Raw genomic sequence first — 25,251 nt, forward strand, 5'->3', positions numbered from 1 at the left:
CCAGGGTATAACTCAGAGCTGACATATTTCATCCCATCATCGATATTGCACTCGACTGATCTCAGGCTCAATGTGCTAGAATCTTATAAAAAGAAAAGAAACCGATTCCAGTTGAGTCCTATTCTATAGTCTGATATCTTCCCTTTAAAAATGCTGACATCTCCCCCTTCCCCTTGCCCCCCACCCCTGCCGCACCCCCCGAGGATCCTGATGTTGCATTTTTCTCCGAACAAAGGCTTTCTGAAAGCAGGAGGCCCTCCGGCTGCTTACTGCTACTGGCGTGGGCTCTCCCTGCAACCCTGTTCAACTGAACTATGCTACTCTCATTAGCATTAATGTGAAAACTGTTCTCACCATATAGACTCTGCTTATTATCAGCTTTAATGGAAGGAATTCTACACTGAAATAACAATACCCAGGCTGAAATTAAGCTGTTATTTTCATGCCATTTCTAACATGTCCAGAGCAGGTTTATTAAAACCGTGAGTCAACCCTTGCCAGTAACCAGAGACATTGCTTGTGAATAAGCAACTTTGGTGTTTATTCCTCCTGCGTTCTCATCTGCTGAGCTGCACTAGGAAAGGGTGCCTTCTGATAAGTAACATGTCAGGCTAATTGTCCACAGAGATTTTAAGCTGCATATTTTTCTCTCTGGTCTAACATAAGCCAGATGTGGGAAAGGCATGGTTTTAATCAATCCTTCTATACATCCCATGACACTTGGTCACATGTGCATGCATAGGTATGCGCATCACCCAGTAAAATAACCACGTTGCACACAACTAATAAGCTGGCTGTCACACGTGGTTTTGTTTGTGCTCCTTTTATAGGATTTTAGTGCTGCCTCCAAATAAACTCGTTCTGAAAAAAAGAAAGTCTTCGCATTTGCAAGTGAAATAAGTAAATAATCAATAGAGCACTCTCGCCATAGCCACAAAGCTTTTCATAATAGATTGAGCACGACCCTCAAGTAGTTTCACTGCAGGTAAAAAGGGAAGATTAAAAGCCATATACTGTCTCTATACTGTTAGATAAAAGCTTGGGAAACAGAGGGAAACCAGCTTTCCCTCCAGCACATGGATGGCCATTTAAAAGGGACACGCCATCAAAGTACATGCTAGAAGCTTTGGTGCAGCTGTGCTGCTCTACAGCCACCCGAGGTCTTTTTTCCCTGAAGCAAGTAACAGAACCAGGCACGTGGTGGTAACAGAGCCCTGCACGAACTGCAGGGTCACTTACTAACACCACACTGGCCAGCACAGGACACAAAATAAACAGCTGCTTTTCATCTCTGGTGACACCTGAGTTCAGATGCTGTTACAGCTGCAGTGAGCAGAAGCAGGTTTGCCTCCAGACCATACTCTTCCAATACGGATATTCTCAATATCAAACTCAGATCCAGAGAGCTAAAGGAGACAGCTCAACGCACCATTAGTTCACATGGATTCCCAGCCACTCCACCGCTTGCTGTATTGGAAACCACTCCATTTAACAGCCCCAGCCAGACCAAGATGCTCCTCACCCATAAGCATTACTGCTCAGCCATCTGAGGGTGCTCTCAGGTGATTGCTGCCAAGACCTTGCTCTCACAGAGGCAAACACATCTCAACAAGCTCCCCCTTACCTCTTCAACTGCTCCCTTAGCTAAGGGAAGAGAGGTGGGTAACCAATCCTCCTGGCCGGCGTGGTGCAGAGGAGAACAAACCCACCGCTAGCACCTCTGCTCTCCTTCAGAGGAAGCCACCACACCCTCCTCTCCTCACTGGAAAAATGCTAAACAGCAGTGGTTAATGACATGAGAACAGCTGCCTCACTTTCTGGTGATCAGCTTGTTGATCACATGAAGAATGGGCAAGAGCTTCAGCCTAGCAAATAAAACATAAAGGACTTGAAGAAGAAAAGAAACCGGTTCTCATCAATTAATGAAGCAGATGTATTTCCTTCCCTTTCTTTGTCCCCAGAAAGCATAATTTTTCCTTTGACCCTAACTAGGGGGATTGAAAGGTGAAGCAAGAGTGTCTTCCTTTAAGAGAGGAATGAAGTAAATGCTGCATGGGAAGCAGCACCTTCACAAACAATTTAATTGAGTAAAACACCACCTGTTAGCAGACACCGACCTTTGAGTGCAGGACTGGGGTAACAGCTTGAGGAAGCACAAGGCAAAGCTCAACACAACTTGGGGAAAATAAAAAGAGAACATTTTCACACCATAGACTCTAATTCTAAACTGCATGAGAGGTTAGGCCAGTCTCGAACTGAGACCTGATTAAGCAAGATGTAAAATAACAAACTTCTTTGCTTTCTTCAGAGGCTCTGAGAATGGGGACAGGAGGACAGTAGTAAACAAGACTACTTGGAAGTTTGGTTTTCTTGGCTTTTTGTGCAGCAGATTTTCCTTCTCACATTAACTGCCTGCTATTCACTGATTTCTTAAAAAAAATTGAAAAGTCCAAAGCCCAATAATTAAATATGATTGACAATGAGCTTCATAGGACTTGCTGCTTCAGTGATGATGTTCACCTTGCCATACCTACTATGACCACCATAGGCAGAGACCTGCTCGCTGGTAGCATGGCTGGAAAACACAGGAACCAAGTGCCACAGTAGATGAGAATGGAAGCACCAAACTACAATGTCCAATATACACCAGAGCAATGTTTTCAAATGGGAATAGCTTTGTTGTCGTTGTTGTTGTTGTTTAAATGATTCTTCCTCTTCTAATTCAGCTTCCTCTTTGAAAGTCCTTCCACTGCTTCTAAGCCCAGCTGTGCAGTACCCTGAGCAAACACTGAACTAGCTGGAGCCTTAATGTTCCACTGCTAGCCTTCAGAGCCAACCTTTCCCCTAAATTACCCCTTTATTTTTCATTAAAAAAAAAAAATAAAAATATTCTGAATGTTGCAGGAAACAGTTCTGTGTTTCAACTTGCTTGGTATCCAGCCCAATGGAAAACTTGTCCTGAGACCTCTGGTTATGAACTGAAATCTTAAAATAGCATTACAATAAATATTCCCAAATATTTCTGTGTTTACTTATTATCAATGTATTTTCCAAATACCTAACAACTGCATCACTGTTTTCTTAATGCTAGGCAGCCCTAATGCACTTAAGACAATACTGACAGCTGAGAACACAACAGCCGTTTGCATCTTAACTAGAGTGGGTTCCCCTCTGTAGACTACAGCGAAGAGGACTGTTCTTCTATTTACTCCATTTCAATTTCTTTTGAGCATGAGAGAATAGGAAAACAGAAGATAATTTCAAATATGTTGGCACTATCTGCAAAGAATTCTATAAAAGCACAAAAATGAACTTTTTTTTTCTTTTTACATTTTGAACGGTAACATAAAAAATATGACAGTGGTTCAAAAGTCAGATAAGGTCTGTGTTGACAACTACAATTCTTTTATTGGACATATTTTACTGAGCATTGAACACTTGTTTATGTAGGCACAGACTTAAGAATAACACCACAAAATCAAAAGGATAAAGTGCAGACCTGTACTGAGAAGCAGGCCTGGTAAGTCAGTCTACTCCTACGACTCAGCAGAGAAGAGAAAGAAAAGGGGGAAAAAACTGCCGTTATACGAGAAGAAGTATATTATAAATTACGTCCTGTGGTAACAGAACTATACAACCTTTCCTGCAAGGTCCAGAGCACTGGAAAACCCAAGTCCCCTGTGTACAAGCAGACCACGTTTGTCACAGGAAATATTTTAAGTTAGACTTTGGCTTACACAAATGGTTTATTTATAAGAAAACTTAACAAAGGTGTACTGGTTAAAACAGTTCTCTTAACATCATTTCTTTATATATTTCAGAATTATATTTCAGAATAAAAAATTATGCACTTAAAAACAGATAACAACCTTCCCCCAACACAATAAGTTTCAGCAAACAGTGACCAAGAAAAAGTGAAAGGGGGAAGCCAGTGTGAGTAAGCGATGGTCTTTGCCAGATCGCATTCCTGCTTGCATCAGAATTTTCTCCCTAAGAAGATTCAGGAGATAAAATGGTGAATTCAGCATGTCCTTATCTTTCCCCATCTCATAAGAGCAGTTCTCTACAGTTCTTAGTAACAGAAAAAAAAAATATATATATATTTCCAGAGCTTGCACACATCTGAAAAAAAAAAAGGCAGAAAACAAGAGGGAGAATAAAAACTAATATAAGCTAAAACATTATTTTGTAGTAAACAATAGAATATAACGTGCAATAGTGCAATTTCTCCTTTGCTGCTCCAACAACGAAGTCTTGGTAGATAGTCCACTGCATGTCAATGTATGGCATCCCACATCTAACTACGTGCTTGTCGGGCACTGCTGGGTTTGCCAGGCTTTGGAGCCGAGTCGCTGTGTCCGGGCTCTCCCTTCCCCTTCCCGAGGTGGCGGAGTTTCTGATCCCAGCGCTGCATATTGAAAGGCAAAGAAATTACAAAAGAGATTACAGAAGAAGATATAAGTCATATGTAAAACAACCGCATGTGTTTACAAACAGCAGCAAAAAAATAAAAGCCATAGCTGTTTCCACCGTGTTACCCTCCATTGGGCTCAAATGGTGGAATGTGAGGTTATCAGTAAAAGTCACTTTAAAAAGAAAAACCATTTGCTGGTTTTCTTGTAGCCTTTGTGAATGAAGGGGCTGATACAAGGCATAATGGCTTCAGCAGAAAAGCGTCTCACTTTCTAAATGATGAAATGTAAATGAAGCTATCTGTGCAATCTCTGGGGGAAGCAGGATGAAAAAAGTGTCAAGTGATTTTTATTAATTTTTTAAAAATTATTACTATTTATTTATTTTTACTTTTCCAGGTAATAGCAACCACAGTACACAAAGACGTAATAAATATAGTTGGTACAACTGATGATGCTTTTGGAGAAAGACATTGCGCTGAGAAGCAGGTGGCGATGTGGCGTGGTCCTCAGCAGCCCCAGGCCAGACGCGAGGGCAGAGCGCAGTGGGTCGCAGGCCGCAAGGAAGTAAGTGAGAAAATAAGTCAGCTGCCAAAAAAACGCCAACAAATGACACTGCCACCCCAGAACTGGAACTAAGCAGAAGCCAGCCCACGGCAATAACGTGGTATTTGCTCTACGGCACTGGATTTCATCAGGTTCTGCCAAATCAAACAATTTGGAATAAGATCCCCGTATCTTTTCACTCATGTAATCTCTGTGGATGTGACAAATGTACACAGAAAAACTTGCATTTGTAATCAGAACAGTATTTTCCTGCCAGTCACCATTATGGCTGTTGATGAAAGTGTTGAATGGAAGAGGAGACTGGTTTGCACAGGCACAACCATTATGTCAAATCAACGTCTGAGAAATTGTGTCAAAATAAGAATATCCTGTGTAAAATGACACTCGTAACAACACTGAAATCACTGATACTTTGTGGTGCATCAAAACATAAAAAGGCAATCCTTCCAGAACCTGGAAGCATTAGAATACATTTAAATTAGAAAACATGAGAATATATTTTCATATATTGCTTGCATTTGAGCTCATTGCTTCCAATTTGCTATGACATGACTTCCTTATCAGGTACCTCCCTCATCTAAACCAGAAAGGTAAATTTAAAATAGTCATTAATCCACACAATTTGGTAAGAGAACTGTATTTAAAGACATTAAATCTGAAAAGTATAATTCTGATTTAGTCTGAAAAACATTTGTAAAGCCCTCTTTTTTTTTAATTAGTACCATAATCCCAATTAAGCAGGTATGTGTTGCAGAATGCACAGTTTGCCTATGGAGTTAAAACACTCCAACTATTTGCTTTTTTGAGACAGAGGTTTTGATTGCTGCTACACTGGTATACTTTGGGGTAATTCAATGTATCCCTTCAGTTTATTTAACATAATTTTTAAGTAATATAGCAAATAACATAGCGAGTTAATTTTTAATGTTAATTAACTGGGGTCAGCACATGTATTTTCCTTCCTTATTTTGAAAAGATTAGGTAGATGCTTCACGGTATCCACAACACTTAACTTTTGGTGAGATATTTTCTTACCTTTACTTTTTTACCAAGACGATCCTTCCATTTCTCGGCTATGGAGCCTTCCACCAAGAGTAACCTACACAACAGAGACAACCATTTACTCCATCAACAGACATGCACAAGCTATAACAACCCAACACATGCCAGAGTAAGATCTCTGTGCCTGCAGAGAGCCTTGTCCCCCCTGAACACCATTAAGGAGCCATACCAGAGAGTCACACCAAGTTTTCCTTAGCTGGTGGCTCTGAAGTTCAGCTTTATGGGCAGGGGAACAAACAACAACAAATATGCTCCAAGGGTAATGCAGAAAGAGTTACCGGGAGCGCTCCTCGTCTTCGTAGCCCATAATGATGTACTCTTCGTTGGCACTGAGCGGTGGGCACAGGCAGCCGGAGTTCGTGTGAAGGTTTACAGTGTCCTTTGGGATGTTCACCAGCGAAGATTTTAGGATCTCCTTTACTTCCACCACTGCAGTGACGTCGTGACATTTAGTCTTCAGCTCCTTCACTTTAGCCCGAATGACTGGGAAAAAGTCACAAAGAGTATAGTTAGCAGCAGCAGATAATGCAGGTCACCCCCAAGCCCTTCTTGGTGACCTCTGGGATTAGTCTTTTGCATGGTCCATTATCAAAAGCTTAGCTGAACTCCAGCAATGTCCCTGCCCCCATCTCTTCACTTCATTACTTCACCCTCCACCAAGACAGTTGCAGGTAGCTCAGTGTATCTTGTAATAGTATGGTTACAAGCAGGAGTTATGTACCAGTTGGATTTGCATCCTATTTATGTTAGGCTTAATTTTTAGCATCCCTTCTTCTTCACCCTTTCCACTTTATATGTTTGATTCATTCCTTGTATGCTCTCCTCCTCCCTCAAGCTATAACTGCTCCCTCTTTGACTACTTGCAGTACAGATGACTGAACTTAATTTGCCACTCTCAACCTTTCATGAAACATGAATGTGCATTAAAACTTCTCCTATCGCTACCTCTGTTGGATGACAGGCCCTTACTTTTTTTTATTCTCTCTCCAGTGACCCAGCACCAATCTGCTCTGCTCTTTATGAACTCCAAATGCTCCTGATCTTGACCTGATGACCTGTCTAATTGTTTCCTCCCTCAACCATTCTTTTTGCCTGAAGTTGCACAGGAGGGAAAGCTGCCTTTCAAAGGCAACGCTTTTCATTTCTCTCATGGTGACCAGTGAACTGATACCACATGCAAATGCAAAGCCAATCCAAAGGTCATGCTCTAGAGAATGCCACATCTTTCATAGCCCGCAAACAAGAGCCCCTTTCCATTACAGACAGCAGATTCCCTGGACTCCGAATTTCTGCTAACCTGTGTGAAAAAGGTAGTCTGGAAGAAAGAAAACCATGGACTTATACATCTTTTCTCTTCACATGCATTGCCCACAATCAGCCAGTGTGCATTGCAGCCACCTTAAATACAGCTGCTAATAATTAATAGCTGTTATGCATTTAACATACGCTATTTACCCCAAGTGATCCACTTCCTTAAAACCTCTTAAGATTTCAAAACAAAATCTTGCTTTAGTTTGGAGTTCTTTCAAATGCATTTTGAAACCTCTTTGATTTCAAAAGCTTGAAAAGATAGGCAGCACGCTCAGCAACTCTCTACCACGTGCAGGTGTGGCACCCACCAGAGAATAGTCACTTCGTAAAGATTTCCCAAACAAATCCACCAAAACAACATAAAACCAACTAGTCACCTAAAAATAATGATGTTTGACTGAATACAATTATAATTTTTCAGCTTTTAATAGGATTTATTTTTAAAAGCAGCTTATCTGACAATAGCTGTATAAATGCATCATCTTAATAAATGTTACACAATTACTATTATTTAAATGAAGTCTAAGTTCAGCGAGCCTAAGGCTATTCACACGTGTAATGGGAAGAAGAATGGGTCCAATTGTTCAGTTCCTGTGATATGTATTCACTGGCTTCATCAGCTTAATTTGCTTAAAACAAACACTATGAAGAAAAGTAGCAGCGTGGACCTCTGATATGCCTGAAGACCAGGACAACCTGGACAAGAGAGGACATAATATGGACACCGTGCACTTTTACAGGTATTGCTGACAGCATAACACAGCCAGCAAGATGCTCACTGCTGGCTTCGATACATGAAAAGAACCTAGTATGCCTATTGGATCCCACGTGAGTTCGTAGGCATGAAAGTTAGTAAAAACATCCTTTCCTGTGAAAGCAGAGCATATCGGAGCTGGAAATCAAAGAGGCAATTCAGGCATAGCAGCCCACAACATCATTTTTGTCACATCACTTTTCACACTAAACAAGTGCACGAAGCCCAGATGCCTGCGCCGACACTGAAATAACACTCAACCTCAACAAAGACACTCTTGTACTAACATATTAAGCTAATCCCCTCCATCCTTCTAATTTGGAAATGTTTCAGGTCACATCTTCCTTCTGTAATAAGTACTATTGTATTAACCATCAGTAATTGGGCCCGTAGGCTTTTTTAATGAAAATTTTCCCCCTTACTTTAGCCGTAGAAATGCTAGGAGCTGGCCACACAGCTGTCCTTACCGTAGTTATAATTGTTGCGTAGATAGGTCTTCTGGGTAGCTTTTATAGGCTTGCATTTGCAGCGCTCTAGAAGACAGAAACTTTTGTTCAGAAAGAAAAGAGCGTATGTTCAGTGACAATCTCCCCAAAACCCCAAGCTCATGCCTAATGACAATTGCACTGAATTGACTTGTTTATTACAGGCAAGTGAAATATTAAAATCCACAGGGTATTCCTGGTCTGCTGTGCTGGAAGATGCTGTGGAACCGTCCATGAGATCTCAAAGGTTTCTAGGAGAAAACTTGACATGCTGAAATTTAAAAAAACAAAACAAAAATGCTACAAAAATACAAAAAAAAAAAACCCACAACAACAAAGATACAAGGACTTGGAGTTTGAAGTGACAAGATCTTCCATTTTAAGTCAGTTCAAGGTTCAGTCTTGGTTTCTTCTGTGCTCACAGGTGCTGCGATTCCATATCCTTACAATGCCGTTCTCTCTTCTGTACTACCCTTACTGAATGCCCCCCTTTCTGCACCTTTAATCATACAGACTGTAATACAGACACAGAAAGGAAATACTACAACAGGGCATGGTTTAACATTTGATTGGAGACTACACATCTCAGCTCAGTTTAACACACTGGGATATTCTGGCTAGCAGGCATTCACCATAAGGAATATGATTTTTGTGGCTAATTCTCAACACACAGCCTGTCTCTGGAACTGCACCGCAAGATTTTACAGTGGCACAGCCCCTTTACACCTAAAGATGTCTAAGAGCTGCAGTCGACAGATGAACCATGTCAGAGGGTGGTGGGACCAAGTGGCATGTAGCTCCCTGCTCTGAACGCTTCTGGGATGGTCCCGACAAAATAAAACTCCAACCATGTTTCTTCAGCAGTGTCTAGCAGAAGGTTTAAGAGAGATTAAGTTTAAGTTTAACATTAAGAGCCTGAAGAAGGGCCTCACTTGACTACCGCAAATGTTTAGTGTTACCTTTGATCCTGCTCTGCGCTCTCCCTCAATTAATAAAGCCAGCCTTGAGCAAATGGCCTTTGACTGAACTGTAGATTAGTCTTTACCAGACTTGGTTGGTTTGTCGACCCAACGGCTTCACGCTCTACACAGAACTGACCTAGACGGAGATTTTAGAGCACTATGTGGAGAATATTAACCACTGGCACATTTGCATTTGATCTTACCAATTCTGTGACAAGACAAAACAGAAAAGGCATCTCAAACATACAGTTAGCGGAGCTGCCTGAAAAGGCTACCACCAACCCTCCTCATCAATCTATGCCGTGGATCATCAGACCTGAATATAATTTAAGCCCATGCCACACATGTGGAATTCAGGCACAGGTAGTAACAAACACGGGCCACAGAGCCACCCTGCTGTCGGGGCTTGCTGTATAAAATTATGACCCAGAACTTCACATTTAATTAACATAGGGAAATTATTAGCCCTTATGGCGGTAAGGATGGCCTTCAAAAGACAACACAAATCAGCACTGTCAGAGCAGCACTTCCAGTGGCGCAGCTTCCAGACAGCTGGGAACCACAACAGAAGTAAAAACGCTTTCATTAGTGCCCAGGGAGTGCTGGGGCTGAAGCTCCAGACCCATGTGTTCATTAACACCATCGATATTTCATGGCTGGTTGTTCTAAGGCAAATATTTAGTTATTTCAAGGTAGCGTGTAAGTGGAGTTTGGTGGAGTTGCATGGTCAAGCTCAGCTGACTGATACCTCCCCCTCCAAGCCCACTGCTGCACCCATTGCAAACAGCAGGTCCCAGTATTACGTATAAGTGGTCATCTATTTTGACATTTGACTTGGCATTTAAGTGGAAGTAGATTTAATGCAGCCTATTTCTATACACCATCGTTCTAAAATAACAATGCATATAGTTAGTGACTCAGTTAAATCCCATATGAAAAGTTTGAAAAAGAACTTTTATTTGCTATATAATATTTCTGCATTTAAAAAAAAGAGAGCTGGCATCGTATGGTTATGGACTTCTCAAATCTTTATTTATTTTGTACTGAAAGAATTTTTGTAGTTGGAAATACAAAAAAAAATACAGGAAAGAGGAGAACTTCTCAAAAGAAGAGGATATTGTTTCCTTGAATTTCAAACACATCCTCAGGCATCTATATATAGAGTCCTACAGACTTCAGCTTTTGTATGAGACTGTGTTAAAATAATAAAGGCAGAGAAGGGAAGTGATTTTTGGCTTCCCTTCTGCCTGTGGGAGCTCATGCATACTTTAGGCCAAATTATGGCCCATTTTATAAGCTGCCTCAAAACAGGCCGTAAAAGATGTGCTCCTATGACCAACACTCCCGCAGGCATCTCAGCGTTCATATCCAACAAGCCATACACTTTAACGTTCTCCTGCTCTACCGTACTTTGCTCTGTGGCACAAGTAGGATAAAATAATCTAAATTACAAGACAAGAATACATAGCCTCACATTTCCCTCAATTTTAAGACAGTGTTGGACTATTTTATTTTATTAATTTGAGGAATATATTTTATTAGTCTTGTTCTAGAAACAAATTATAAACTTGCTCATGTTCTTAATGATGGATATCTCCGAGTCGCCCTACTGCTTTTCAAATTTACATTTCAAAGAACTTTACAAAACGCTGCATTATTTCTAACTACTCCTTAGAGATCCAGAAACTAACACAGAGTCACTTGCCAAGGTCAGCTATGAAGTCAGTCGCAGAGCTAGAACCAGCTCCTCTCTCCCAGCTCCTGTTACAGCGACTTTCAAAGGGAGCACGCATTTGATCGATGCATGTTTCTTGCAAAGTTGAGCTTTCCCCAGGGAGCGGGAACACCCACAAAAGATGGCTATAAAAACGTACTGCATCTCTTGATGCTGAAGGAAAGTCCCATCTTACATGATAGTTTCCTCTGAAGCTGCCAGAATTACCAGAAGAGCTCTGGGACCACAACAACGTTATATCCCGAACACCGAGACAGGCACCAGAGGCTCACACCAGTTTTGACTGAGATCTCAGGTAACTGCCGTTAAATATTCTTTGTTAATACAAGTCAACATAGGACTAACAAAAGCTCAACATCTAGACCTTTGAAAACTTCTCCCTATAAATGCCAAAACAAATGGACTACATGGGAAAAGGGTTTTCTGCATGGATCACTACCAAGAAATGTGCCATCTTAAATATACATGCATGCACAAAACCTGGCTGTAATAGTGATCAGTACAAGCACTCAAACCTGGCAAATGCTTCCCTGATAAATTAAGGATTAAAAAAAAATCTGGAAAAACTTCTAAGCGACTTGAAAAGCATCTGATGAAGCAGACAACAATGTAGTTTTCTGCCAAGAGAGGCAAAAAAAGCTTCTCCCCCGCCCCCCTTGCAGACTCAGAGGGAAGGTTTTGCCAGTAGACACTGCCAGGGATAAAAGGTGCCTCGAAGAGGGGTAATACACGAGTATTGCTCACTGCAACCGTACACAGCAGCATATGCAATATGCTCCAGAAACCACAGAGCTGAGTCCAGGATTTTCTAAAACACATCAGGTTGTCACCCGCAAAAAAAAAAAAAAAAAATTCTGTTTACAATGGCAAAATTACAAATTTACTTCACTGAACATGTAAATAAAGCAATTATGAAACACAGCCTTTTAGGTGGCTAAACTGTGTTTGTCAGTTGAAAGAGGTGTAGTGCATTGAACAAGAAATTGTGTTTCTAAAGCAAAAAGCAGTGACAAAAATATTACCCTTCCTTTTCATCAGCTCTTTTTCTGCACATCTTCACCCTATTTTTTGGATGGGATTTTTTTAGGTCTCATTTTGCTTTCGCTAGTTGAAAAGCATCATGACAGCAACAGTATAACTGAATCTTACTCTTCTCCACTGCAGGGTTGCTTACTGCTATTACATGCAGTCTGCATCCCTGAGGGCAGGCAGTGCTAAAGATATGTTTAATATTTGTGATATAAGGTGATGTTGAAGTATCCAGCTTTACAAGCTACACTTTGCATCTGAAAGTATGTTCTTTATACAGTCACTGCAGAGCATGAAATCCACACTTTCTCAATGCCACACAATTGAAAATGGCTTAAAACTAGAAAGATACTAGTATTAGCAATAAAAATCTTTAGAACGTCTTTCAGACACGCTCAAGGCAATTTAAAGTGAAGCTTGTTAAGGGGCTTACTTTTATCAGGTTTTTCTAATTGCAGCTGGCTTTCTGAAGGATGTGCACTACGATTTAAATAACACTTTGCACCTACGTAACTACTTTCACATTGGGACCTACTGATCACATTTTAAAACTGCATTATAAGCTAGGCATTACCAACACCTTTTGACAATTCGGTCACAGAGATTAATGCTGAAGTTATCAAAACTTGGTATCCAATTTTATGCTCCACAACCATCCTTAGGCATTTATATAATAAACTGGGCAACAGTGCGTGTTGTAGCTGGTCAACACCTCTGGAGAAGGAAAGGCACGATGGCCAACACTAGGTTTCCAAGTGTCGTCTTTTTGACAAAGGTCTAAGAGGAAAACTTCTGAAGGAATGGTAATAAAATTCAAGGAAACCTATAGCCATTGGTTGGCTTGAGGAACAAATTCACATTTCTGTAACCTATTAGCTACCAATCTGGGCTTTGCTTCTTTGCATTGCCTATGACTAGTGGTAACACTCAAGAGGTTTTACTCAGTTCCAGAGAAACCAAACCAAAACAAAAATAAAAGCAACAGGGGACCTGGTGGAATAAAAGCAGTCTCAGAAGGTCTCAGCCTCGATCATCTCAGATTAATGGGAGTTTTGCCGTTATCTACAAAGAGGTCAGAATTTAATTTGCAAACTTTTAAGTCAGAATGAACCATTATCTTCACTGGTTTTCCCCAGTGGAAATCCATTTAATGATCATTCTCACAGTTCAAGACAAAACTTTTAATGAAATCAGCACAGCCCTTTTGATTTGATGGAAATTTTGCCCTGACAAAAGCAGAAGAGAGAAGCACTAAAAGACACGCTAAAGAATTAATTGAGTTGCCTGCTGAGAGGTCCACAGGCTGACCAGCCCCAAATCCCACCTGCCCATGGGATACAAAAGCACAACCTACAGGATTCCACAACAAGACAGTGTATTTAAACATCACTTAGTACCCCTCTTACTTAATCAAGTATTAAAAGGATTTGAAAGATTACAACTTATTGTACAGTTTTATAAAAGTGTACTCACCGATGCTGGCGCCTCTACAGTTGCCATTATTAGAATCCATAGGGAAATCTGGCACGGATTCGTAAAATATGTGAAGAAGTGTTAGTATTTTTAATATTGGATTATTTCAATACACCCAACATTACAATGTTTTCTGTTGCTCTAATATTTAGTATATTAAAACTTAATAACTTAATTAATTAAGAGATTGCAATGTTCTACAGGCCAGCCTGTTAGAAGTTGACACAATTTCTTATCTGAACTTCACCTGAATCCTGCACATCATGTTAAATGCTGAAGCAGATTAAATATATCATTTCTACTGGTGCATAGGCTGGCAGATTTAGGACAAGGATGGAAATTTATGGCATGAACTTGTGAGCATCTACAAAAAGTACACGTACTGTTTGCATTTAATTAGATGATGAAGGGGAAATTACTTTTGGTTTGTTTTTTTGGTTACTGAGGAAATCAAACCAACCAACCACAATCATATCATTGAAGCAAATGCCAAAACAAATGTTTCAGACCTTCCCCTTCCCCTCAGTTTAAAAACATACTGATTATTTTGAAGGACAGATAAGGAACAGAAGGAAAAAAAGGCACTATGCCCAAAGAACTGCTTTTAGACACATTCTTAAGTAAGTGGAATGTGTCCCACATTGGTAAAATGCATCACTTCAAACATATTGTTTATTAAATCACATAATTTAGTGGATTTATACATATACTTAATCACAAAAAACAAGTACGTTAATGCACATAATGTTGTACAAGTTAAGGAAAAAATAAATGCACGAGAAACAAGACTTGGGAGAGAGGCAGTATACTTTATTAGAATGACACATAAAAAGGCAAAACAAATGAGCTTTCAAATAAAAAGCTGTTTTTTAAGTTTGCATGCCCAAACGCTTACACAGCTTTTTCAACTCTGGAAGCTGGTATCATACAAACATCATCTTTCTTATATCCTTACATTATCATGGATACAGCACTGCTTTCACAATATAGAACAAATTAATACAAGACCATGTAACAAAAGCTCCTCTCCTGCAGCTGAAGCTGTAAGGATCTGCCTGTAATACAGCCCAGAACACTGATGATGTTTGGCATAGGTGAAGGGTTTAGATGTGTGGACTAAATTTTAAGGGCTGGGGCCATTATTTAATCACAAGTTCTGTAAATATGTACTTATAATACTTGTTTACAAGAGATCTACTATTACTTAGTTAATCTTCTAAGTTGGCCATCCTTTTGAAAAAAAAAAAAATCTCCATCTTAATGCATATTTATACTTGTCATAGCAACATGAAACTTCCTTTACATAAATGGGGATCCAGCTAAATGACAGTCAGGGCAAGAGTATATCTGAAAAACAACAAATTCCCTTAGTCACATAATAATTAACTTAAAAAAAATGAGACTTCAGGAGTAATTATTCCTACCAATATAAAGAGCAAAGGGTATAGAAAATAGCCTAGAATAGAATAGCTTGAATAAATGCCCTTTTACATCCAATATTCTGTTGCTAGTAAAAATCACACCCATTTTCTTCCAAAGAAAGTTCCAAACTACCGCAAGATCTTAGCTTATAGAACAAACGCAGCGTTTTCATAGAGCCAATTTGGTCTTCAGTTATCAGGTAATTCCACAGCAGCTGTAAGCCTTCTCCATGCTGCCTTGAAACAAGTCAAGTTACCCAGGCTAATTCTTACTTATGTGTTTTATATTCGTTATTCACCTGAGCTACCCTCAAATTTTAAAAAAGGTGTTGTTACCAGGTGGTAATTAAAGATCCTGTCCCCTACCAACAGCATATGGTTAAAAAAAAAAAGAGATCTTCATCAAATTTAAATGCATTTTACATTGTATCAAGTGCTTTCCTGTATTCCAGGACAGGGTGAAAGAGGAATTAAAATGGTCTTGGTCTTGTAAATGGTTAAGTGAAAGGATGACCACATTTCTTCTCATTCTTCCTGTCCTGGGCCAACCCTCTGTTGTCTTGTTCATTTAGCCAGTGCTTTGCTTTAAACCTGCAATTCTTTCTGACATGGTAACAGCAGAGAGAGCGCTCAGGTCTACAGCCTGATAATCCTCCCATCTGCTCTCATCTGCAAAATCCTCCCAGCCCCCAACCATGGTGAGGTGGCTCTGCCTCTCCGTGTGCCTAAGACTGGCCTGAGATGTTTCACCACTCTCTGGGCATTCAAGACGCCAGCAAAGAAAGTTCTCCAGATTCGCTGCCCTGCTCGTTCAGTTGCCTTGGCCAACTTCTCAGGTTGCCTTCAAGGCTGGCTGGCTTTGCACATGTCCAAGGCAACTCCTTGGTGCTTCACGTGACCCAGCAAGCTACAATTCCTGCCAAAATAGGTACTTCAGTTATGACCAAAGGGATGGTTCCTTCACACTTCCAAAGCACATTCCCTATGCCAACAAGATTGTTACTGGGGGCAGAAAAACTTTGCATCAGCAGAGGAGGCAAGGGAAATACCAGGTTGAATGTTTATCATCTTCACATCCATGGAGGGAACAGGCAAGGAAAAAGAAGTCCTGAAGTGCACTCTCCCTTCCTAAACCAACAGCTGACCGAAGCGGTCATGACTTCATGGTGTTTGAGCAAACCAAGTCCAGTTCACGCTGGAATTACAGCTAAACATAAACCAGAGCCAGGTAAGGGGTTCGCAGCCTTCCCTGACCCCACTCGGGGGTACGATGCTCATGTGTATCAGCTGAGGAACTGTCCTTCAAACTTACACCGATGCAAGGGGGGCTGGTAAACACGCAATATGTCCAATATAAACCTGGTCCTGCAAACAAACACGGCACTAAACTGCTTTCCACCAGATGTTCCCTTCCACTCCTAAGTACACAGCTTATTTTATTTTTACCAAATTATGATGCACCACAACCTCAACCCATTTCCTAATTCTGGATTCTTTCGCCAGGTCACTTGTCCTACCCCAAACCAGTGGTTGCAGGTATCTGACGAAGCAGCTGGCTGTGCAACAAGAGTAATTCAGACGCGCGCAGAGCAGCTATTAATGGAAATGGCTCCCGTTTCTGTGCCTGTGTGAAGGCTGTGGTGCGCAGCACGTTGTGCTCTGCAATTGTAGTCAGAGCACAGTGTCTGTCAAAGAGCAAAGGAGGAGTAAACAGGTATCGATATGTCACTTCATGATTCATTTCCCTACTTGCGAGGGCTTGGGCCAGGCAAGTATTGACCTTGCCTTGATGCTTATCTTTCCGGGTGCACTCACGCTTATTTAGGGATGAGCAGTTTCTACTGATGGAGAGTAGCGTGGGCTTGCCGAGGGGACCAGAGACCTCCACCGCTGTACAAGATGTCTCGGGAAAGGCTTCGTATCTCCCTGATCCTTTCCCTGGTCAAGCTCATACCGCCTGGTCCCTTCTCATCTACGGGGGAAGCGATGGGAAAAAGGGTCTGGGCCAGCCCTGCCACCAGCCACTCGCAAGATCTTAGGTGGGCGTGAGCAACCTCGAAATCCCCTTACCCCAGCAGTCTAACGGGCAGAGACCTCCCTCCATCAGGAGATGCCCACTGCTTAGACCTCCAGCCATAATGTGGACAGAAAAAAAAAAAAAGCTGTTTTTAAAAATAAACAACTGACTTCCTATTGTTCCACTTCTCTTCTGAGGCGACCTCTCTGCCAAGTTTTGTCTATGCAAAACAATCTTTTTGAAAGAAATATCTGTCAGCGATGATTAGCACGATTGCCAAAGAGGAAATATCCAGAGCTCCAATCCAAAGGCTTCCCACTAAATTTTGTTTAAGAACAGGGGGAAAAATCCAAACCGATTTTTCCAATAAGCTGTTTTAATTATCACTTTTCAGAGGGATGCTATACAAAAAAAACAGACGACTAACAAGGAGAGCAGAATAAAAACCACTTGCGTAGTAAGTGTGCAAAATAACAACGCCTAGATCACAGATTTGGGTGAGAGGTTTGGGAAAAGGAAACAAGTTGGTAAAACTCAGTTTTGAGCAAACATCTTTCTTATGTCACAGTTTAAATTAAATAAAAAGAAGCGGAGAAAGAGCCAAAAGTAACACGATCCTGATTGTCACTGCGATTAAGGAATATGGCCCAGCTATTACTGAAGCCGTTCCAGGCACCCTGCTCCAAAGAACAAAACCACAGTGAGCGGTTGCTGCTTGGGCACTTTCTTCAGATGGAGACATCTGTGAGCCCCACTGATTAAGAAACCTTCAAATATGCATGAATTCAGACTTTGTAATCTACTTCACATCTTAATACAGAGAGGATCTTTGCTAATCTGATTGCAAACACATGCATAGCAAACCACAGTAATAGGAAAATTGATCCTCGTTAAAATTTGATACAGATCACTTGAACTCCAAGTCGCAGAGAAGCCTGCAACATGACAATACAGCAGCTCCACATAACGAATTATTCCACATAATGAATTATTCCACATAACGAATCCTGCTGGGGTTTGATGACATTTAACAGCCTAGGTCTTGACTTGATGCTTAGACCGTAAAAGCCATTCTAGGGGACTCAGCCTACAAAGGCACACAAACTGAAGTGACAGTATAACACCATCAATAGTATCATCATTAATAAGGTTTAAATGCTTTTACTTACTTTTCCTGCCTTCTTTAAGGCTTGAAGCTTGTTATGATTTTGTTCTTTAACTGAGAAACGAGGCTGCTTCCGACTTTTGAGCAAACACCTAAAACAAATCTCAACTTTAAAAGGACAACCTGGGCACAACTGCTTGTCCTCTGTACAGCCTGAAACACTCTCCTAACACGGCTGTGCATTTCGGCTACTGTAAGTAGAGCTATGCAAGTCTGGGTCAGAGCACATTTGATCTGGAGTCTGGGAACCACTGTTTTGGAAATGAAGTTAATAACATATGAAAAACAAGCATGGGAAATGGCTCTTTCACTTTTCTTTTAAGCATACTATGCCAAATTCACATACTGGATTACTATGAATTCATTTAGGCAGCCAAGCAGGTACAGAGGACTTGGCCTACTGGAGAAATCATGGGTTCATATAAGATTTAAGAAAATAAGTCTCCATCACTTGAATAATCTTTAATTTTCTTTAATGTTTAAGAGGTGTATTTTTTTTTAAGAGATTCAGAGTTCTCCTCAGCCATCTTATGATAATCACCCAAAATGGTTCAGACATAAATTACACGTGGTTGATACCTTGTGATGACGCTTCCCTTTTCTCCAACATATCATTAACAACCCAACATGCCTTCAAGCTATTCTTCTATCTAAATAAGATACGATGAAGACAGAAATCCAACTGATGGATCTGTCCTCTGATGCGCATGGTACCCATCATACTGCTCTCCTTTTATTGCCAGTTCCCTCTTCAAAACAGGAATAAATTTGTCACTTGAGACATAAACACTCTGCTAGACAGTAGCAGCCAAGCACGTGTGCTGAAGTGCTTTTCTGAATCAGCATCCCAATACCAGCAATGACTGTGGTCAGGCTGGTCATTTATTACATGTAAAATTACAGACAGGTCCCACTACTGAAATTTTAGATGCCTGACAGTTTTTGTCTATCTGCACTTCTTGCTGCTTCACGGACTAAGGAAGATTTGATAGGACCCTGAATGAAGGAAGCAGATAACCTGATAGACATGACGCAGAGTCAGCATATGCACCCAGCACAAGGAGACCGAAATATATGGTGCACGTGAATGGGACCTCCTGCACAGGCAAGACAGCTTGTATCGATGTCTGCGAGCGGAACCGCTTTCATCCCCAAAAAGCAAAGGACAGGGATGCAGGATAAAAGCCATACATCAGACATTATCATGCACTAACCTCGCATCTGGGATGCTAATGTATTGTCAAGACGCATTTGCATCCTCCATCCTGGACTGTGATTTGTCGGATCTTCCACAAAAAGCCAAAATATTCAGCGTCATACCTGCCTCCAGAACACCTACACCGTGCCCGGAGCGTCCCTCTGCTGCCTGGTGTAACGGAACCCAGGTGTTTCCCAAAGATAATGAAAAATCAAGAAAGAGATGTTTCCCATAGGACGCTTATTTGAAGGTGGTCCCTGTAACTTGAAGAACCTCAGACCTCAAAGCAGCAGTGTGGTACAGCTCAGGTTTTGGAGACCAGCACAAGCCCAGGGGGTCTGCAGAGCTTTTCCTCTAACTGAGCCCCGAACAAGGCAGTTCTACTGTTCTTATCAGCATTCACTATCGCAGACGTAGAAGCGGCTATTTCATCCCTTCAGCGTGTCAGCAGCCCTGAAGAACATCAGGAGAACGACAAAAGTACCTCCCTTGTTCCTGCAAAGAGGAAGCCTCTAGATCTTCCTTACCACCTGGGCTGCACGTGGAAAAAGGTCCTAGAAGATGTTTGTGGAGGACTCATAACCTGCGCCTCAATAACCGAAAGTGAACTTCTAACTGGGATTTGCCAGAGATTTTACTAACCACAGTTTCTCCACATTTTGCAACAGCCACAGCCTACTAAGCATGGGGAATACAACTGATCGGAGAGGAATTTCTCATCTTTTACTGCAATGCCAGCCAAAGAAAAAAAGTCAAGTGAACTTCAGATGATCTTCAACTTGGCATCATTGAAATGAGAGTCAAGACCAATTACTTTAATGGTGACAGGGAATTTTTGTGAGCATCTACACAAGCTCTTCTCAGCGGCAGAAGAGCAGATGATAACTGATCCAGCATGACGTTAACCTGCTGCAGCCTCTTGCAGGCGACTCAACCCGAAGAAAGTGCGTCCTGAGGGTCAGAAAAGCCCTTGCACCCAGCTGAACCATGTGCTCAGAAGAAAGATGCATTGTCTAATACTGGAAAAAGGAATGGAAATGGGGCTTTCTGAACCCTGTTCCTGCCCTGATAAGGACAAACATCTGACCATGTCATCCTTCAGGCTGCTGCCTTATGGAAGGGACATGCAACAACCCTTACCAGTAATAAGGCAGAGACCTCAAGAAGAAAGGAAACAGTAGAATCCTGTTACTTTGCATGTAGCAAAAAATAAAAGAAAAATCAAAATTTCACTTCTGAAGAATAAAAAACCCTCTTCTACAACAGAAGCCCATGAAAAACTGGATTTCTATTTCTGCCTGCTCTATTAGATGTAGTTTACAGACAACACAAGGGGCAGGAGTGCCTAGGAGATAAAATAAGAGCAAGTATTCTGCACGCTCCCCATTAGGCAGTTGGTTATTCGTGTCTTCTACTTGGCTGCAATCCTTTATTTGGAGAATTGAATTTGGAAGTGTTCACCTTACCTCTTCCTAGAACAGGAATCCTTCACTCTGGTTTCTCAAGGAGCAGTTTTATTCCCTCAAGAAGGATTCTTTCAGCCTGGTGCATAATGCATCAGTTGAAAATTTTCAGCCCAGAAATGAGAATGTCATCAGGTTCTCATTCACTGAAAGAGAGTTTTCATGGATCCAGCCCTGGAATCCCTCAAAGAGGTTATTGTACTGCTGAGGTCCTCAGAAATAGGTAACTCGGGGGCAATTTTAGCCAAACTTCCTCCCTCCAGATTTGAACGCGATTGCTTTCAAATCGCTGCAGACCTGCCAAGCCTCGCTCAGTTTGGAGCCATTTTTAAGGCGGTTTTGAAAGCACCTCAATGCTGCAGAGAAAGGCACTTGGTGTTCAAAACTGCACCTCCCCAAACCATCCCAGCAGGTCTGCAGCCCCCAGGGAGCAGCAGCAGCAGCAGCAGCGGAGGGAGATGGTTGGGTTTGTGGGCTGGGGTCAACTGCGGGGCGGAGGAAGGCTGGAAAGGCAAGAGGGGAGCAATTAGAAGGGTTAGAGAGAAACAGCAGTAACGACTGGAGATATCAGGGTATGGTCATTGAGTTGAGATTTCAAGAGGTGGAGAGGGTAACTCGATGAAGTCCGAGAAGAAGCGGGGTTAGTCTGGCCTACAGATAAATGGGGAGGTGGGGAGAGAGCAGCTCACCTGGGAAGGCTGAGCTGGGGAGCACAGTCAGGAAACCGAAGCATGAGATTTCGTTAGGAGAGGAAAACAGGAATTACGGTGTTTGGCATTGCTGGCAGTGGGATACATAAAGCATTGGGTAACAGGACAGAAGCACAGTCAAACACTGTGCTGAGCACAGCATAAAAAAAACCCCTTTCATTCACAGGACACTACTGGGGGAGGATGCAGAGGTGGGATCTGCTGCCCGTCAGCGAGCTCCCACAACCCAGTGTTGCAGCTGCGGGCACCAAAGGAGCCAGAGAGCAGCACAAGGAGCCCATGGGGGCTCCTCAGCCTCCGACCCCTCTTAGCTGCTCCCCTGCCCCAGCTCTGCCCTCCCGCTGCTTTGAGGGAGAGGTCTGGCAGACCCACCAACACAGCCGCTTTGCAGCAAGGAAACGTAGCTTGGTTCCACCACCAGCAAATGCCTTCCTCAAGTGAGGCAGGAACTGTGGTCATTTTGTAAAGGTCAAATCTCACTCGTGATAACCACCCACTGGCTTGCTTTAATTTCCTATTCAACAGCTCCTTTAATTTAATATGTCTGTGGCGCTCATCTTGCCATACTGGAGCTGTGCCCTGCTAACTCTTCCAGCCCAAAGGCAGCCGTGATGGGAGTGCACCTGTAACAGACCAGGGTCCCTGAGCAACACCAGGTTTGCAGCATCGTGGTGGCCAAAGCAGCCAGCAGCCTTCCCCTGACCACCCAGAGATGCTCCTGCCTCCCTGGTACCTCGGGACGGCAGCCGGATACCCGGTGCCAGCTGTCCTGTGGGACGACAGCGAGCGCAGCCAGGGAAATGGGATACAGCGAGAAAGCCAAGGAGCTCCAACAGCCCCTCGGAGGCCGTGGGGGTCAGGTACCATCAGAGCTGTGCTGGAGTGGCTTCGGTGCTGGAGGCAGCCTTCGGCTCGCTGGTGGATGCCAGGAATGAAACATAGTGGAAGGCTGCACCTTTGCTGTGCTCCTCTCCCGATGGACACTCGTGAGCCCAGGGACCTGACGGGGGACCCGTGCAGCAACCGGGCACTCAGTACCAACCACAGAGATGAGGCTGGTTTCTCCCCTTCAGCCTCGCGTGTGCCAGCGCTGGCACGGGAGGAGGCTGGGGAGGCCACAGCCCCCCAGCTCCTGCCCGGGGCTCCTCTGGGCACGGCTCTTGCCCCCAAATCTGCTGGCTGCGCCCAGGGGGGGCGATGGCCTTGGTGGGAGGGGAGCAGCCCGCTTTGGGGAAAGCAAGCAGCTGGGGATGAGCGAAGAGAGGCGCTGGGGGCACTGGCAGCCTGGGGACAAGCCTGAGCACCTCTCTCCGGGCTGGCTCTGCCTTCTTAACGGGGAACCGCTGATGAAATACCAGAGCGGGGCATCGAGACGCTCCCCGTTTACGCGAACGGAGGGTTGTCGCGCCCACACTTTTAAGCGTCCCCCCACGCGACGGCAGGCTGTCATTTGTCACAGCCCCTCTTTCCCAACAGCAAAACTTTTCCAGCAGCGACGCGGCTACTGAAGGCGGAGAAAAAGAGAGTGGAGGGCAAGAAAGGAGGCTTAGAGAGAAGTCCGAAAGAGCGGAGACAAGGCAGGGCTCCCCGGGGCGGGCTCCCCTCCCCGCTCGCCGGCGCCCATTGTCCGGGCGGGCGGGCGGCGCCGAGCGGCCCCGTCCCCGTCCCCGTCCCGGTCCCGGTCCCCGGGCACTCACCGGCGCCCTCGGCGGTGACGATGGCCTCGGGGGAGATGCAGACGCCGCGGTCGTAGAGCGGCAGCTCGTCGCAGGCCAGGCTCTCGGGCCAGGCGTGGCGGTAGCGGATGAGGACGGGCTCGCAGCCGGCGCGGGCGCGCTCGCAGACGGACTTGCAGGGCTTGATGGGCTCATGCTGGAAGTCGATGGTGCAGATGGGCGCGTACATGGCGCAGAGGAAGAAGAGGAGGTCGGGGCTGCAGTTGGTGCCCAGCAGCCCCTCGAACTGCTCCATGGCCAGCACGGCGTTGGCCTGCGTGCTGTGGTGCAGGTGGTTCGGCATCTTGGTCATGTTCCAGGGCAGCGGCTTGCACAGCGGGATGCGCACCGGCTCGCAGGCCGCCGACCGCCCCGCCGGCGCCCGCCCCAGCACCAGCAGCCCGGCCAGGGCCAGCACCGGCAGCCCCCGCCACATGCCGCCGCCCGCCCCGACGGCGTCGTGCCCCCGCCGCGCCGCGCCGAGCCGAGGGGCCGAGCGGCGAGAGCCGGGCGCGGGGGGCGGCTCCTCCGCCCGCCGGCCGCCGCGCTGCCCCCGCCCGCCGACCGGCCCCTCCGCGCCTCCCGCCGCCGGGCGGGACGCGACGGGACGGGACGGGACGGGACGGGGCGCCCCGCGGGGCCCGCCTCTCCCCCGCCGGCGGGGCGCGGGCGGCGCCGGGGGAGCCCCGCTCCGCCCCCGAGCTCGGCCCCGAACAAAGGAGAGCGGCGGCGGCGGGGGCGCTGCCCGGGGGGCGGCCGCCGCGCCGCGCCGCGGGGGCGGGAGGGGGAAAGGGTCCGCGTTGTACGCAGGAAACGAGAAAGAAAGGAATTCTTTCCCGCCGCTGGGAGCGGCGAGCGTTTGCTTCGGGAAGAAAGTAAAAGCGTCGCTGCGGCCACGGCATTAATTAATGCATTGATCTCGGCGGGATCGCCCGGAGGCGAGCGATGCGCGCAGCACTACGCGGGAAATGCCTGCGTTTGCGCGCAGCGCTGTGCGCGGCGCAGCAGCCGGGGAGGGAAAGGCGAGGGAAGAGGAGATGGTGGAAAGCGCCTTGAAAGGGTTGCGTGGGACCCTGTAAGGACGGTGAGAGGCTTAAAAGAAGAGATTAAGTCAGCTGGGCTAGAGGTGCTTTCTTTTCATAAGGTTAAAAAAAAAAAAAGCCATATATTGATGTTTAAATAGCTTGCAGAGCAATGGCGCAACACAGTGCGTCCTACCTGCTCTGCAAAAAGAACCTTGATACAAACAAACTAGCATTTATTAACTGAATAAATTCTTCCTAGTTATAAAGGTACGGAGCAAGTGCTTGATCATGTGTTTGGTTTAGGTTTACTGTGGTATTAGCAGGTTTATTATTTCAGTTTCTGCCATTAAATCAAATCTGTGAGTAGATACACACCTACCAGCAGCCAGGGCTTGGAAACCAGACCAAAAATCTGAATGGGTTACGAAAGCAACCATAGATGCAGACTCAGAAATGCAGGGTCCTATGCCTGGAAAGGCTTTTTTGCATTTTTTAACTTTATCACTGCAGATGAAACCTTGATCCCTTTAACTCAGCTGCAAAAGTCCTGTTGGCTCCAGTGATGGCACACATCAAGCAAACAGGGAGTTGTAATAAAGCCCATGGAGCAGGGGTACCACGTGCATGTTTCAGCATCCCCACAGAAGTACTTGGCCTTTTATTTGCTCACTTCTGCAGTCGGGTGCTAATTTCAAGGGCTGAATTGTTCCCTGCACTTCCAGAAGAAACTTTGGGCCTCAGAGACAA

At 44.2% G+C, this 25,251-nt stretch overlaps 1 protein-coding gene across 1 annotated transcript; it reads right to left on the reverse strand.

The window, feature by feature from the left end:
- Nucleotides 1–3,381: 3,381 nt before the first annotated feature.
- On the reverse strand, nt 3,382–23,962 carry FRZB (frizzled related protein). Its single transcript, XM_087732490.1, has 6 exons — nt 23,462–23,962; nt 13,791–13,838; nt 8,574–8,639; nt 6,320–6,524; nt 6,015–6,078; nt 3,382–4,408 (listed from the first exon to the last, which is right to left on the reverse strand). The coding sequence occupies exons 1-6, from the start codon at nt 23,913–23,915 to the stop codon at nt 4,298–4,300; spliced, it is 948 nt and encodes a 315-aa protein (XP_087588616.1). The 5' UTR covers nt 23,916–23,962; the 3' UTR covers nt 3,382–4,297.
- Nucleotides 23,963–25,251: the final 1,289 nt, after the last annotated feature.

The sequence above is a fragment of the Nipponia nippon genome, unplaced genomic scaffold (assembly GCF_047370975.1).
Source record: "Nipponia nippon isolate SJK-2023a ecotype South Korea unplaced genomic scaffold, ASM4737097v1 scaffold_5, whole genome shotgun sequence".
Lineage (NCBI taxonomy): Eukaryota > Metazoa > Chordata > Aves > Pelecaniformes > Threskiornithidae > Nipponia > Nipponia nippon.